This window comes from Ptychodera flava, chromosome 19 (assembly GCF_041260155.1).
Source record: "Ptychodera flava strain L36383 chromosome 19, AS_Pfla_20210202, whole genome shotgun sequence".
Taxonomy (NCBI): domain Eukaryota; kingdom Metazoa; phylum Hemichordata; class Enteropneusta; family Ptychoderidae; genus Ptychodera; species Ptychodera flava.
In genome coordinates, this window is record NC_091946.1 from 35,019,327 (window position 1) to 35,036,243 (window position 16,917).

Below are 16,917 nucleotides of genomic sequence, written 5' to 3' on the forward strand. Positions count from 1 at the left end.
AAGCTAGCTGAATTTGTTGAACTTTTTATCACATATCATTGAAGTTCTTTTAGTTAAAACTAGATAATTAAAATATTTACAGGACGATTTTACTGTTCGTCACTGAGCTCTGATATTACGTAAAAAGGTTATCAGAAAAATTCGGACAATTTTGCCACACACAACAAAAGAGCGTACTTTTTAATTCATTGCACTTACACAGTGTACCTGTGTACATATGGAACATGTGGTTAAATATGTGAACCACAACTTACACATTAAATGCAATAACTCTGAATTGCGATTACAATCATTTTCAGTAATAGAGCGCGAAGCCACTGCAGTGAACTGCAATAAAACTGCTTACACTAATTAGTTTCAGCTGTAGCCGTGGCCACTTTGGTGTTGAACAAGGCTACTTGATACAGACAAAAAGTCTGCTTGTACAAAGGCAAAACTAGCTCTGTCTGAGGCTCGGGTTGTAAATGAGAGTTTACGATTGGCACCCTGTGTTCAAGATTAAGATACAATGTAATATTACCATGCACTGGTCCATGTACAAATCTTTTTTATTTCAACTTCCCCAGACAAACTGTCTGCATGGGACATACAATGTTGTCGAATTTGCCAGCTGGCTACAGCTGAAACTAATTAGTGTGAGCAGTTTTATAGCAGTTCACTGCAGTGGCTTCGCGCTCTATTACTGAAAATGGTTGTATTTTCTGCATTTACCTTACAAAAAAGAGAAAGTATGTTGGCGGCTTTTACAGAGATTGACAATTATACTCACGAAATTAGCAAGGATAACTTCCACTTTAAGTTTGTCGTTTTTTTTATAGATGACCATGTTTTTTTCTATATGTACCATACATTTGTTGGAAATTGTTATTTTTTTTCTATCCCTTGCACTGACTGGGCATTCACCGTCATAAATAAAATTATTGAAAACAATTCATCAAATTGACAATCAATGTAAAATTCGTTCACTATTTCTGTTATTCACTCAAAGCAAAAACATGTTGATTGTCTTTCTCATGAACTTTACTGATGATTAATAATTTTCACACCTATACATGACTTGAACAAACCAGGATAAAAAAGCAATCTATTTTAGAACAATAACATATCAAGTAAATATCAAAAAAACTATTTACCCATGACAACGTAAGAGGCATAATTATACATGAGAACTCATCAATCTTGTAAAATTTCTAAGATGTACATCATAGAGACAATTCTTACTGAAAAACGTCTACATAAGTAAAACAAATAAATGTACAAAGAAACTTTAATGTAGTTGTGACTGTCCCACTGTTAAATCTCATCGATATGATCATAAAATATGTTTAAAAAATTAAAACTGGAATAAACTCTTTCATTAATCATAAAGTAGTAATTGTCATAGTTAACGTTAGTTAGAAAACCATTGTGTTAGACAAAAAATGCGGCAGAAAAAAGAGAGGGTCAACCATATAGCCAAAAAAAACAAAGAGATGGGTCGACTTGTTGATCTATTTATAAATCAGTTACTACTTGTATGGTCACCATGATAACTTGAAGTCTTCTCTATACTCTCATTCTAATAAATGAATTACGTTCCACTCTATTCATTCATTAAGGCCAAAAAATTAAATTGTGCTGTTCCAATATCATGGTTTTCAAAAATAGGGTAGGTATGTCGGCAGGAATTTTTTTTCCAAAATATTTTCAATTTTAAATATGCATTTTCAGGGGGTCAAACACTGGCCACAAAATTTCCAGAAAAATTGTATCATACCACGGTTAGAGTAACCGTGATCATACATATAAAAGAAAACAAACATAAAGACATCCTCGTTCAAGCAAAAATCAAATGCCAAGTAACGAACTCGTAATTTTACTGGTTTTTTCTTTCTTTTTTCTACTTCCGTGTTTACGTCGCTCTAAAAAGTTTAGGGTTGGCAGGTAAAAATAGTGTAGGTCGGGTTATCGGAACGCCACAACTTTTTTTGTTCGGCCTAATGATGGATCAGCCAGGGGTGGCAGCTTTATTACAGACACCACAGAGTAATATCATAGACTGTCTATGATATTACTCTGTGCAGACACGTAGGGAAAAACATACAGAACACATTATACCATGGTGCGGAAGCAGATGGCGGACGCAAATGAAATGAAATACCCGCGTCACATGTGCATGCCGTCCAGGAAAAAACAGAGGTAAAAAACCTAAGATAAGGGAAATTCTCTGGAAACCTGTGTCCGAAAACAATGCACAACACAGGACCACGGGATTGTGTCGAACTTCACCACTTTTGTTCACTCCCTCAATACAAAGACAAAACAACATCTTTGTTTTTGATGATAACTTGGACGAACCCGTCAGTAGGCTGCTGAGGTGAGTGTCTGGCTAGAGTAGACTGAATATCTAATAATTCCTAACTTTCCACTAATAGCTCCGTAGCCCCGCCCACACACTATTTATCAATGCCATATGTCAAATTCATAACGCGAAGACATCGAACAGCGAGAAATTATATATACTGAGCTTTAATATAGAAATAACGTGCGACGCGCTGACCATTAACGTTTATTATATTTTATTACACCTCACTCATTCAGCGTGCACTGCCATTGGTTAAACACGACTCACGTGACATGTAAAAGTATACACATATTGACTGGCCATGAGGGCAACAGCATACGTCTGTACCCCGAGGGACTGTGAGTCACCCCCAAAAACAGACTGTTTCCGGAGGTCGTAGGCCGAGGGAAACAGTCTGTTTTTGGGGGTGACTCACAGGCCCGAGGGGTTAAAGACGTATGCTGTTGCCCTCATGCCAGTCAATATGTGTTTTGTAACACACCTCATCCGTAGCCATGCATAAGAACGTACTATACACAAAACTTGTCGCATGTAGGTCTATGATGTAATATGTTGGAGTGGTTCAATAAGAAACAGTCTTTCCTAAAAAGATCGCAATACTTCTGCAAAACGTTCAATGCACCTTTGATTATAATTTTGTCCGTATCGAGTCCTTGTTGGAAACCAAAGCATTCAATTCTTCTTCAGAAATTAGGATAAACTAAGAAATGTCTGGATTATCGTTTCGATCGGGCGCAGACGACATCTTTGTTTACATTCCGGTGCGCGTTCGCGTCAAATATCGTTTTTGACGTCAGCGGGCATCATTTTTCGGAACTGATGCCTGGCAGGCAACAGTTCCAACAAATGATGCCTGATGACGTCGTTTACGTGGATCAGCACAAAAAGAACGCATCCCACGTGACTATCAATTGGCGAATTAGAATACAGACTGCGGATGAGGTGTGTTACAAAACGTGATGATGCCCTCTGCGAATGTGATGATGCCCTCTGCGAACTTGATGATGCCCTCTGCATTTGATATTACATGGATGACGTCATTTTACTTACTGCGCATCCTTTCTGCGCAAAACAAATTGTCGTTCGCTTGTTGTACTTTGCAGTTGGCAACTTATGGCTGCGAAACGTCATGCAGAGCTGTCACCGGCACAGTTAGACGGTATTTTGATGCAAGTAAACAGCAAACGAACGAAAATGGCAACAAGGAATGCAATTTTTTTTGTTCAGCGACTATGCAAGCAACAAATTTGGATACGCCACCAAGGAGATCGGCAAACTTTAGCAGCAACCCTAGACTCCGCACTGACAACATTTTCGCTGAGGTCCGGACTCGGAAGGCGAACTGTACTCGAAGAAGTCTTTGTGTTTTTGTTTCTTTGCATGTTTGCTTGTTCGGTGTAATAAAAATAATAACACATGAGAGCTTGGGCAATATCACGATTTTTTGCCTGCCCTCGGGCTGGTGGTCATGATCGAAATACTGATGATGCCCTCGCCTACGGCTCGGGCATCATCAGTATTTCGATCATGACCACCATCCCTTGGGCAGGCAATAGGCCGTTCACAGTTTACGTCACTGTTCGCTCATTAATATGCAAAAATAAATATTTGTCCGCATTTTTAGATTAAATTACCCGTGCAAGAACGACGAAAATACATCTCAGTGGGCGACTGCTAGTGTAACAGTAAATACTAAAAAACATATTCACGACTTAGAGTACAAGCTGCAAAAACAGCCACGCATGCAACATTGATAAAATTTGTCCGCATTTCAAGCTGCGTGTTCGATGTCGCGCGCGTAGAGCTATATTTAGTAACAAACCTGTAACCGTGAACAGCGCTATAAATCGTGATCTTGCCCTCGCTCTCATGTGTTATTATTTAATATCATGCTACCATACGCCATTCTGATTGGACGAGAGCTCATTCCAGCGATTCTAAAATACGTTAATGGTCAGAGCGGAGTCTGTTATTTCCATTATATTATCAACGAACCGGAGAAACCCGTCAAAATTTGCGAAAAATTTCTGAGCGAACGACAACTGGGCCCCAGATCTGAGCAATACGCGACGCACTGTCACGCGCGCTGTAAAATATTGGCAAATCCGGAGAAATTTTCAGAAAAAATTATCTCAACTTGGCCCACAAGTGCTCCATTTTATTTTGTGATTGATTATGATTTACGTTTGAGCTGTAAAGTTACTATACTTCACCGTCCAGTGGAGGAGGGTGGATACTTTGAGTTGTTTATCCTATTATTCATATTCACGGGCATGTAAACAGACTGTGTATTTGTGGTCAGTCACGTGGTTCAGCTCGACCTATCAAAATGCGACAGGCAGCGCATGGTAATATAATCTTGGATAAGAGTCACCCTCTCGTGTTGTTCTTGACCGTGGAGTGACGTCAGAAGGTGAAACGCACGCAAGGGCGTGGGTGGTTGGAGGAATTTGAGCGGGGGTCACTCAAAAATTGAAAACTTCAAGAGGGGTTGCTCAAAATGTGGAGATGAAGAAGGGGGGTTAGGCCTACTCAATTTTTTGTGCGAAATAAATTGAAGCACCTCTCAGATTGCACCTTTTTCACCCATCAATTTCTCAAAATTTTCGATGCGACAGGGGGGGGGACACCCCTCTCGTGCTCATGCTCTCCGGTTTTACTGGTAAGAAACAGATTGAAAATACCTCTCAGATTGCACTAGCCTGCACCATTGCACACATCAATTTCTCAAAATTTTAACAGGATCTAGGACAAAACTGAACTGTTGTGAATTCATCCTTTATTACCACAGAAACATATATTTTAATCGACCTCAGTTCAATGAAGCAAAAGTCCCCGCCGCAGGAGTGTATACACGAGATTTTGGTACAATGCGCGACATATAGCAAATGAGTTTCGACAAGGAAATTGCCCCCAAACATACAAATATGCATATTTCATCAACATTTCAACAAATACGGCCAAGTTTTTTTGAAAATTAGGTTTTGTTACAAATAGGGTTGATTGTTACATTTAGGGGTGATACAGGACCCCTCTCCCCCAGCTCTCCCCGTCTGGATGTTCTAACAGTTTTAGTAAAAAAATACAAATTAAAACACCTCTGAGATTGCTCCAGACTGCACTATTGCACACATCAATATCTAAAAATTTTCCATGCAAGATAGGGGAAAGGCCCCTCTGACACTTTGCCCCTCAGGTTCTCGCGTGTTCTCCCTCTGCACTTTCAAATTCAGCCATACCCTCGTGAAAACCCTGTCATCATGATACCCATCCAAATTAAACAATATGCTGAATGTATATGGTTAGATACTGGTTATAGCATGAGCTTTTATATCTGTATTTTGTTGTGACTTTGAATTTCATTTTGACGATGGTTTTCACCTTTTTCAACCGTCATACGATAACCGATGATAATCTAGCAGGGTAAGCTTACATCAGAATTTGAAAGGTCTTTACCATTGCTATAATTTTGTAATTTTACAAATACATGTATATCAGTATTTCACTTTTCTAAGGTGGGAATGGGTCAGTCAAAATTTCTGAGGTAGGGGGTTACTCAAATTCATCATGGTTGGCGGGGGTACTCGAAATTCGGAGTTTTCGATGAAATTCCTCCGACCCCCAGGCCGTAAATAATGACGGCTCCCTAAGAGAGGTGAATGGAAGATCAGACTATACAGAAGAGTGATTGAAACAAAAATTGTGACAAAAAGTCGAACTAAACGTTATGTCATTCATAAATGTTGAAACTTTAAATATTGTTTGGGTGGTTGAAAAATCTAAACTTCCATAATATATTTGTTTCACTGCGCTGTGATGCAAAAAATGCTGTAAGAACCTGCAAGTACCCGGATGGCCTGTGGTCGATAATTTGTTAAATTGCTGGAATTTCTCTTCTAAAAGCTATTTAGGCCTAAGTCAGATGATTATATTCCGATGCAACGAAACAAATGATAAATATTTTTGACAGGTATGTCATTGATGCAATTTTCATGACAGTACATTCCTTTTATGTTCATTCAGTCGAAATCGAAACTGAAAACCAAAATATAGAAATGACGGGCGACGCGCTGACCATTAACGTTTAAAGCTTATTTATGGGCAAGGGCGAGAGGAAAGCCAAAAATTAACGGGCGAGGCTTGCCGAGCCCGTTAATTTTGGCTTTCCTCTCTCGCCCGCGCCCATAAATAGACGTTAATGGTCAGCGCGGAGTCTGTTATTTCCATAATATTATCAACGAATCCCCCCAAAACCGTCAAACTTTACGAAAATTTCCCATGCGAACGACAACGGAGCCCCAGAACTTGTCAGCGAGTAGTGCGAGCGCTGCAAATATTTTGTAAATCCGGAGATTTTTTGAAAAAAGTGTCTAAACTTGGCCCACAAATGATTTTTTGTGATTGATTATGATCTTTGTACAAATCACAATTTTCGTTTTAGCTGTAAAGTTACTATGTTTACGATATTATTCATATTCACGGGTATGTAAACAGACCATTACTGTGCAGACCATTACTGTGTATATTTGAGGGCAGTCACGTGGTTCAGCTCGACCAATTAAAGTGCGATGGACAGGGCATGGTAATATAATGGTTATTCGATTTCCGTGTATTACGTCATAACGTAATGAAAAAGCGTTCGCGAATCAGCAGCTGAGTCAATGCACAGTCCCTTGGTGGGCTACTCAGCTCTGGGGCTATTCGCCCCATAGACGAGTATACAGAAGCCACAGGGTACAGGGGACAGTCCCCTGGGGTGGAGAGGACGGTGTTGAGTTTTTTTGTGCAACGGTTTACCTTATTTGATTTTATTAATTTTGACTATGATATTTCAAATAAAGAGGTCAACTCTACACCCTCTGACTGCTTTATTATTACTGACAAGTCCTTATCTCCTCTCCAACTTGTGTATACACCTCTGTAATTGCTCCGAAAACATTGCCAACTTACTAATCCGCTGTCCGTATCAGCGGATTAAGTGATTGAGTCAACACCACAGCCCTGTGGGACGGCTGTGGTGTTGACTTAATAAGCTAATCCGCTGATACGCTCAGTCATTAACAAGTTGGCAATGTTTGCGCAGCAATTAGAGTGGTATGTGCACTGGTTGAAGAGGAGATAAGGAATTGTAGGTATTGGAAACACAGTCAGACAGTTTGGAGTCGAAAGCAAGTTGGTAATGTTTTTGGAGCAATTACAGTGGTGTATACATAAGTTTGAGAGGAGATAAGGACTTGTCGGTAATAATAAAGCAGTCAGACGGTGTGAGTTGAACTCTTTATTTGAAATATCACAGTCAAAATTAATAAAATCAAATAAGGTAAACCGTTGCACAGAAAACACCTTCCTCCCCACCCCAGGGGACTGTCCCCTGTACCCTATGCAGAAGCGAGAAACACCCTCGCTTCTGTACACTCGTCTATGGGGCGAATGGTCCCAGAGCTGAATAGCCCACCAAACGACTGTGAGTCAATGGCATTGACCTCTGCCTACAGGAACAAGTGTACATGCAGGGGCAGCTATCCATAATCAACGATGACATGGAGGTAAGCGATCGTCACTGTTAATACAAAATAACAGCTTTCTCAGACACGTACATTTCACGTCTGTAAGCTTATTACTTATGGGTACGAGCACCACAGGCACACGCCTCGTCGCTCAATCGGTACTAACACAGTGAACAGAGTGAAAAGGCAACGACGGAGTCGTTTCGCGATCGGCAGATCGTCCATGTAGCCGACACGAACACGAAGTGTCTGTTACCGGCTACCAAAAACTATGGAAAATAGTAAAGAATGAGCTACAAAATCACTATCAGTTTTAAGTTGCAGGTAGAATAAGTCTGTGCCTTAGTATAAAATACTATAAAATTCGTAGAAAGTGAAGAACCAGCTGAAAGTTAGTCGAGGGGACCTTGACCGCATATTATTTGCATCTCATTGTCGGCTACATGGACTGTGTGCCTCGCGAATCGGTACTAATTCACGCTAAACACAGAGATAATCATAAAGGACACACGACACGTCGCTTTGGTATCGGTACCGATTCCCAGTAAACAGAGAAAGAAAAGGTGTGCATCAAACGGGCCAGAATACTGAAAACTGCCGACGATGGCAAATGTTCACGCAGCGATTTCGCCGCATAATTTTCACTAAAACTTACCAAAATGTGGCGGGTAGAGGCTATAGGTCAAAGGTCATAGCGTCAAAATTTGCAAAACGTTAGGGGCTGTCGATAATAAAAGGTAACGCGCGACAAATGTAATTTTTTCGTTGGGGGGGGGGAGGGGTAAAAGCTCATTTCGTTTTGTCTGCGTCAAAATCGCATAATGATTTTCTATTGTTTTCGAAGTGCGACTTTGCAGCGAGAACGCAAAACTGCCTTCGTGTTCATCCAGAACAGAATGACCACATACGGAGACAGAAAAGACAACGAAAAGACATGAATGTGAAATAAAAACTTGTATGCTTTTTCAACGTGAAACATGTACGCGAAAAAATTTCCTACGTGCGAAATACATAAAAATGTTCTGTCTTAAAAAGTGAAACGCGTAAAGTGGAGATTTATTAATAATGTGCCCTTCCGGTATTTTTTCATGGGCGTGCGGATCGGAGGGTGCGTGTCGGTTTGTCAGAAACGGCATCATATTACGAAATTGATTTCGCATCAGAACTTTCGTTTTATGGGGGGAGGGAGGGGGTTTCAAGTAAAACGAAGGAATTACGTTTCTTGTGCGTCAGCTTTTATTATCGACGGCCCCTTATAGGCTAAAAAGGAAGCATTTGCATGACCGAGATGGGTCGACTTGTTGATCTATTGATAAATCAAAGGGGGAAGAAATCAGTCCCCTGGGGTGGGCAGGGAGGGTTTTTTTGTGCAACGGTTTACCTTATTTGATTTTATTAATTTTGACTGTGATATTTCAAATAAAGAGTACACTTAAAGCCGTCTGACTGCTTTCTTTATTAGCCTACTACAAGTAATTTTATTAATTTTGACTGTGGTATTTCAAATAAAGATTTCGACTCCACACCGTCTTTTTAGTAATTGACTGACCCGTCATTTTCTTAAGCGTGACCTTATACTAGCGTTCTGACCAGTACTTTCATGTGCATTTTGTGTGACTTTGTCATGCTGTTTCGGCACCGCTTTTAAACTTTTGCCGTGTCGGCGGCTATTGCTGTCGATAAACTTGTGTCAGATTTGAAGCTTTTCTTACAGTCTCTTACCATGTTCTCACAAAGATTAAAGCATGTACGTGAATGTAGTTGACAGTATACTTTTTAGTACTTAGATTTGTAACATTATGCCCCAGGACTAGTTCCCACAGGTAGCCTAGAGCGGTGACGAAATGTCTTGGGTCGCGTTGCCAAAACGACTGTGGGCCTGAAATTAGGAGGCCGAAATGTCTTAGGCTGAAATGACTTGGTACCGAAACGTCTAGAAACCGCAAAGCCCACCACTATCCTGTGTTTAGGTCTATGTTGTTGCTGGCCAACGAGATAACAGACAGTTGAATTTGTTCTTGTGTGGCTCTCCAAAATCCACCCAATTTTAGTCCCTCGTTTACAGTGGAATTAATACCCCCATTTTAGAACTTAGTTGGCAAGTAATGGAAGTGCCCCCACCCCCGAAATTTTGCCCTCCAACTGAAAATTTGGCCTATTTTGCTAGACTCAGAATTTGGCCTGCAACTACTCAGTTTGATGGTAAAAACCATACTTTCCAAGGTAAGTTTCACAGGAGTCATAACACAAAGGACCAGAAATGAATTGAAAATGCTCACATGTTTCATTATATATTGCAGTTGTGCGTAAATTTAAACTTTTGCCACATGTTTGCAACTTAATTGATATTGTTATGATCAACATCACGAACAATATTCAGCACAGATGAATTCTAATCTAAAGTTCATAAAGTATACAAATATGTAACTAGCTGAAATAAAAATACTAAATTTCTTTGACTGCTGTGATTGTATCATTACTTTATATAGCAAATGTAATTGCCTCTGATCAAGTCCTTCAAGCTATATATGCCAAACTGTGAAAGCTCAGTAGATATGAAAATTATAAATTGACTGACATGAAAATGCAAATGACTTTCAATATTGTTTTAGCCTGATATCATAGATGTACACAGAATGTTTTGTCAACTTTGATCAAGTAAATCCCAGTATATATCCCCAATTAGGAAAGTTCATTAAATATGCAAATTTAGGAATTGACTGAAGTAAAAATATTTAATGACTGTCAATAATGTTGTATCATAGTATCTTTAATGTACATAGCAAGTTTCGTCAACTTTGGTCAAGTCAATACAGATAAAGAAGGAATTGGCTGAAGTAAAATGCTTATTGACTTTCAATAATTTTGTATCATAGTATCTTTAATGTAAATAGCAAGTTCCTTTTATTTTGGTCGAGTCAATTCAAATATAAATCCCTAATTTCAAAAGTTTATTTAATATAAATTGGGAATTGGATGAAGTAAAAATGCTCAATGACTTTCAAGAATATTGTATCAGTATTTGCAATATATGTAGCAAATTTCATCAACTTTGGTCTAGTTAATACAGATATATCTCTAATTAGGAAAGTTCATTAAATATGCAAATTAGGAATTGGCTGAATTAAAAAAGCTTCATGACTTTCAATAATGTTGTTTTATAGTATCTTTAATATATTTAGCAAGATTCATCAACTTTGGTCTAGTCAATTCTAGTCAATTCTTGAAAAGTGGGTATTACAAATGTAAATACATATAGCAGGATATCTTGTGTTTGGCCCAACCCTTTTTGTCTTAAGAAAATTACCTGTGGTCAAGATGATATTATTATTATTTAGCTTACTTGATCACAGCTATCAACACCAAGGTCTCAATATTCAATATAATCATGTGTATGCTACTGCATGCTATTTATTCAAAAGCTACACATAATATTATATATATACAGGGATTACCCTGGCTCAAGAATGGCATGAGATAAAATCGCACATGAAAAAAAACAGTGGGAGAATTTCAAAGTCTGTGGGAACCGGACCCAACTTTCCTGATTTTCTGCATATTGGTTAATTTGCATAACAATACACTCAGTGAGACAGTGTTCGGACGACCTCAGTTTTCAGACATTTAATGACATGCTGTTCGTTATACTCACTTCGCTCCGTCTTGATAGCGTTTTACAAGTCATGCTAAAGCATATTAAGTCAGGTGATGCTGCCGTCCCGTTTTGGATTTTTTTTTGGTAAAAGCTATTTCGGGCGCTACAAACTTGGTGAAGTTAGCCACACCGTACAATACGAGGTGTAGAACGCAACACACAGGGACAGCCCGTGTCCGATATCTAGAAGCGCTATACACGTTGAAATATAGTTGCGTCATCCGTGATTAAACGTAACTAATTATCACGAAATATTAGGTTTTTAATAAGAGTTAGTGGTCTGTGGTATGTAGATATCAACTTCTTGTGATAACTGACGAGCTTATTTCGTGCCGGGCAGTGCCCTTTGTGTCGCCGGGCAGTGCCGGGCATTGCCGGGCAGTTTTTAGTAGGACCCCGCAGGGCTATAGTCATTTATGAAACGGCTTTGGGCGAAATTCACTACCCTGTCCGAAAACTGTCACACTGAGTTAAGTTGTAATCGGAGGCGATCGAATCCATACTTTCTAGTGCGGAGTAACGGAAGTACAGTAGTCCAGAATAGTGCATTTGCATTTTTTCTTCGCACTACCACTCATACTGGACACGAATATTCCTTCGAAAGCGCCATTTTGAGCGACGACAACACACTGTACAGCAGCAATGAACACTTGCTGTATCGACTCCAATGATTTGTCAATGAACGCAAAACTTCCTGTTGGCAACCAATCACAAATGCTGTTGAAAAGGTAACTCTGCAACAGCTTTTTTCTAGCGTAATTATAGCGCTCTCTACGGCGACACAATGAGTGGTTCTGTACTGAAAACCTGTCAAATGTTACCGATGAATTTAGATCGCGTAAAGGTATCACGTACGCGCCATTTGAATTATCGGCGCGACTTTTTTGCCCAATTGATTTTTCTGAATGCGATTTTTCTGATTTTTTAGCGTAAATATCGCGTTATCGCGCCCCAAAGTGATCCTGATATATATATATATATATATTATATATATATATATATATATATATATATATATATATACACACACACATACACACACACACACACACACTTAGCCGGCTATTGAACCACTCTTTTTGGAGTGGAGATTTAGCCGACTGGTTCTGTCTCTGGCCTCTCAGCTAGGCGACTGATGCCGTATGTTGTGGGTTCGAATCCGATTGAAAACTATCCGTATACATACACTTTTACGGATATTAACAAAACAATACTGATTTTATTTCACATTTGGTAAATGTATTTAGAGAGCCTATATGGTGAGTCTGAGGCGCCTGTAATCTGTATTTAAAATTAATATGTATGTGCCAATGTATGTCCTTCAAAATCAAAAACTCCATAACTGCAGCACCAACCATCTTAGTACTTGGTGTACAGGTGCAATCAGGGGTGGAGATGTGAATTTGTTCAAATGAACATGTCAGTGTCAAAAATGTGCAAATGAAGTAAAAAAGAGAAATCCAGCAAACTGCTAAAACTCTGTAACCACTGGCTAGATTTGATTGGATCTTGGTATGCAGGTTGTTATGGTGACTTTAGTTAGATTTGCTAAAATTGTGATGAAATTTTGATAGTTGTATTTTTGCGCAATTTTTACCGTTTTCAGTCAAAAAATCTTCCCTGAAGACACTCCTTCCATTGCCTTGAAACTTGCTATGCATGATCCTTGGGTTGATCTCTGTCAGATTTGTTCAAATTGTGGTGAAATTTTCATATGTGCTAGGGCAATTTTTCCCATTTTTGGTCAAGAAATCATTTTCTTCCAAAGTTCTTTGTTAATTGCTTTGAAACTTGACACTTTAGATCCTAGGGTTGTCTTCTGTTCTTAAAATTGTGGTGAAATTTTCGTATTTTAATTTTTTGGCAATTTTTGTCATTTTTGGTCAAAAAATAATTTCCCTGATTTAAATATTCTGATGTTTTTGGGCAATTTTTTTGTCATTTTTGGTCAAAAATTTTCCCTGAATTAAATATTCTGATTGCTTTAACTTGGTATGAATGTACCTAGAGGCAACCGTAGTTGAGTATCTTCAATTGTTGTTGAATGTTTTCATATTCGTATTTTTTCGGGCAATTTTTCCCATTTTTGGTCAAAAATCATTGTCTCTGAAATCACTCGTCCGATTGTTTAGAAACTTGGTATTCTCGACCGCGGAGTGACGTCAGTAGGTGAAACACATACGAGCGAGGTGAATGAGAGATCAGACGATACAGAAGAGCGAATGATACAGAAATTGTGTGGAAAAAACCAGAACTAAAAGTTATATCATTTATGTATATTGAAACTTTGAATATTGGTTTGATGGTTGAAAAATCCGAACTTCAATTATTTGTTTTCACGGCGCTGTGACGCAAAAATGATGTAAGAACCCGCAAGTACCCAGATGGCCCGCGGTCGAGAATGCATGTTCCCAGGGGTAAACATCGTTAAGTATACTCACTCTGGACTGCCACATCCAATCAAATGTGAGCCAAGTGTCATTGATGCTATGTTTATAAATAAATATTATTACATTGTCAACAATTTTTGCCACATACCGTAAGTGGACTACCAGCTAAGCACCTTCAATATTTGATTATAAAAGCTTCATAACTGTTTCAGTGTTCTCCCTAGGATCAAGGGCAAGCATGTCGGAAATTTGCATAAAATTTACATAATTAATATGCATACATTAACATATATTTAAATACATACACATATAAAAACAGTCACTGCAATTGTAGTCATTTAATATGCCTTTTATTTCACTTACACACTGCTGCATGAACATACATATCAGGGGCACCATGAACTGAAATAAATTCATACAACAGTCCAACTTCAGTTGTAAAAATTCAACTCGTACTCTCCTTGCATGGAGAAACATTTGCGATGAAACATTGCGTCACTTGTTTACGAAATTATACAGAGCAACGAAGCCACACAATCAGGGCTGTGTACCCCAGCGAGTTTTTGAGCACATATAACACGTTACGGTCACGGTCCCAATGAATAGAGGAACTGTTACGGTTTACCACAACAGAAAATTCAGACGTATTTACACGGATGATCGTCACCAAAATCATGAAACACCTGTCGTTTTAATAACTTGCCTCCTTAGCGAACCTGAAACGAGACCTGAACTTGAAAACAGCGCGAAACGCTCAAAGCCCACACATCGACTGCCATCTTGGAAATCACCCGACCTGTTTACGTCACATGGCACAGTAGACATCATTTCGCGACCAAAAAGTTAGTCCAAACTCATGTTTTTTAAAAACTTTGTGCGAAATAAAAAAAAAGATGACAAGAATGCAAAAGAACGATTGCAGAATTAGCCAAAAAAAAAACTTGTAAAATGACAGTGACCCCAACATCGCGAAACTAGGTCAAGTCAGCGTAGCGTAATATGACGTACACGTAACGTTGCAGCCCACGAACTCTACCGTTTGCTTGCTCTGATACTTTCACCGTTTGTCTCAACAACAAGAACAGAAAAATAATTAAAATACAAATTTACATTCGCAATGCTGCCATGGAGATTTCATGTAGACAAACCGTCATCAGGTATAGACGCCTTATAAACCTTTTTTGAGGGTCGCTATTTTGACCGATAGCTTTGACCACCAGCATTTTCACGGCGTCGACGTCACTGTAAATTCTCTCACGATAAACGGCCATTAACACGGCGCTCAACCAACATGATCAAGTCACGGCCACACCGATGTGCTGCTCGTCCGGTGTTTTTCAACACCTATGTACGTGTCAATTGATTAATGTAAACCCGTCAATCGACATGAAAAGTCTATTCAGGACTAAAAACGATGTTGATAAGGCTAGTTTTGGCAGATGTCCCATGCCAATGAATACACTGAGCTGTCAAGTGGGGCTGTCAATCAGGGTGTCGGGAAAAATCTGAAGCGTCACGGCATTGTAGCAAGCGTCACGGCAATCAAGGCAAGCGTCACGGAGACGTGATGCTTGAAGGGCCTAGGGAGAACACTGTTTAAATTAAACTGTTTTCAATCAAGATGATGTACTGCCATAGAAACTACCATAGAAACACATACAGACATTTTGTTTTGCATTACCATACTACATGTACATGTACATGTAGACTGTTCACTTGTGCCATTGTGGCCTTTGCCAGTTAGTGCTGCTCAAACATATCACCAGACAAGCATAGCTCAAGGAAAGACATAATGTTGAAAATAATAAGTCCATCATTTTTTGTTAGATTTCAGGAGGAGGTATGCCGAGTATTGAAAACCTTAGAACAAGTTCTGACCAACATGAAGAAGCCATGGACCAAAGAAACAATAATCAGCAGGCATTCCTAGCTGAACATGAAGAAATACAGAGCTACTGTGATAGCGATAACAGTGAACATGACAAGTCAGGAAAGAGAACTCAAGAGAGCAAGGAGAAACCAAAGACATGGTTAATCTGGAAAAACACCTTGTGTTTATCAATAGCGTATTTCCTCCTGTTTGGTGCTTACATGGGACTCCAGATTCTGCAGAGCAGCATTAACTGTGTAGCTGGCTTGGGATTCGTGTCTTTGGTGGTGGTCTATGCATGCATGCTTTTTTCTGGCCTCTTCTCACCGCCGCTTGTAATCGGCTGGCTTGGAGTAAAGAGGACAATTGTATTGAGTATGATTCCATATATAGTTTTTACAGCAGCCAACTTTAAACCTCAGTGGTATACAATGATTCCAGCATCTGCCATTGTTGGACTTGCTGCCCCAATCATTTGGACTGCCCAAGGGATATATGTGGCTACAGCTGGCCGAAAACTGTCTGCTGTCACAGGCAAACCATCAGATCTCTTGATACGTAGAAAGATGACCGTGTTCTTTGGAATAGCCTTTCTTTCAAGTCCTGTTTTCCTTCTTGTTCCCTCATTTATTTACTCAAGTGACTCCCCGAAAAATGAGACGGGGCCCTCACTAAACCACTCTTTCGAAAGTCAAGCTACTTGTGGTGCAAGTGACTGCCAAGAAATGCAGGGTAACAAGACCACTTTTTGTGATCCTCCAGACAAAAACCTGACAAATATCCTCCTTGGATTTTATCTTTCTATGGGCTTTGCTGCAGTTGCTACTGTTGTATTCCTTGTGGATCAAATGGCTGAAAATGGGATGGCAAAACAGGTGACACTGAAGAAACTTTGAGCAACTTTACACCTCTTGGGAAATTATAAAATGCTATTGCTTCTTCTTCTGCCATGTTACACTGGGTTAGAGGCTGCATTTTTCAGCGGTGATTTTCCTAAGGTATAAAGCACTTTAGTTGCCAAACTAACATTGGAACAGAACCATTTTATTTGTCTTGATTAAGTTATTTGTCTAAGATTCTTACATATTGAGTTCTAACTGATGTTATTAGATGAACAGTATGCCAAGTATCTGTCAGCACCTCCCGACATT

General features: G+C 39.3%; 1 protein-coding gene across 2 annotated transcripts; it reads left to right on the plus strand.

Annotated features, from left to right (window-relative positions):
• Positions 1 to 7,777: 7,777 nt before the first annotated feature.
• Positions 7,778 to 16,794, plus strand: LOC139119373 (protein unc-93 homolog A-like). 2 transcript variants are annotated; one of them, XM_070683164.1, is made up of 2 exons: positions 7,778 to 7,890; positions 15,724 to 16,794. In XM_070683164.1, the coding sequence occupies exons 1-2, from the start codon at positions 7,852 to 7,854 to the stop codon at positions 16,660 to 16,662; spliced, it is 978 nt and encodes a 325-aa protein (XP_070539265.1). In that variant the 5' UTR covers positions 7,778 to 7,851; the 3' UTR covers positions 16,663 to 16,794. The 2 variants fall into 2 exon arrangements, with proteins under 2 accessions (XP_070539265.1, XP_070539266.1); XM_070683165.1 differs by lacking the exon at positions 7,778 to 7,890 and adding an exon at positions 13,830 to 13,972.
• The last annotated feature ends 123 nt before the right edge of the window (positions 16,795 to 16,917 follow it).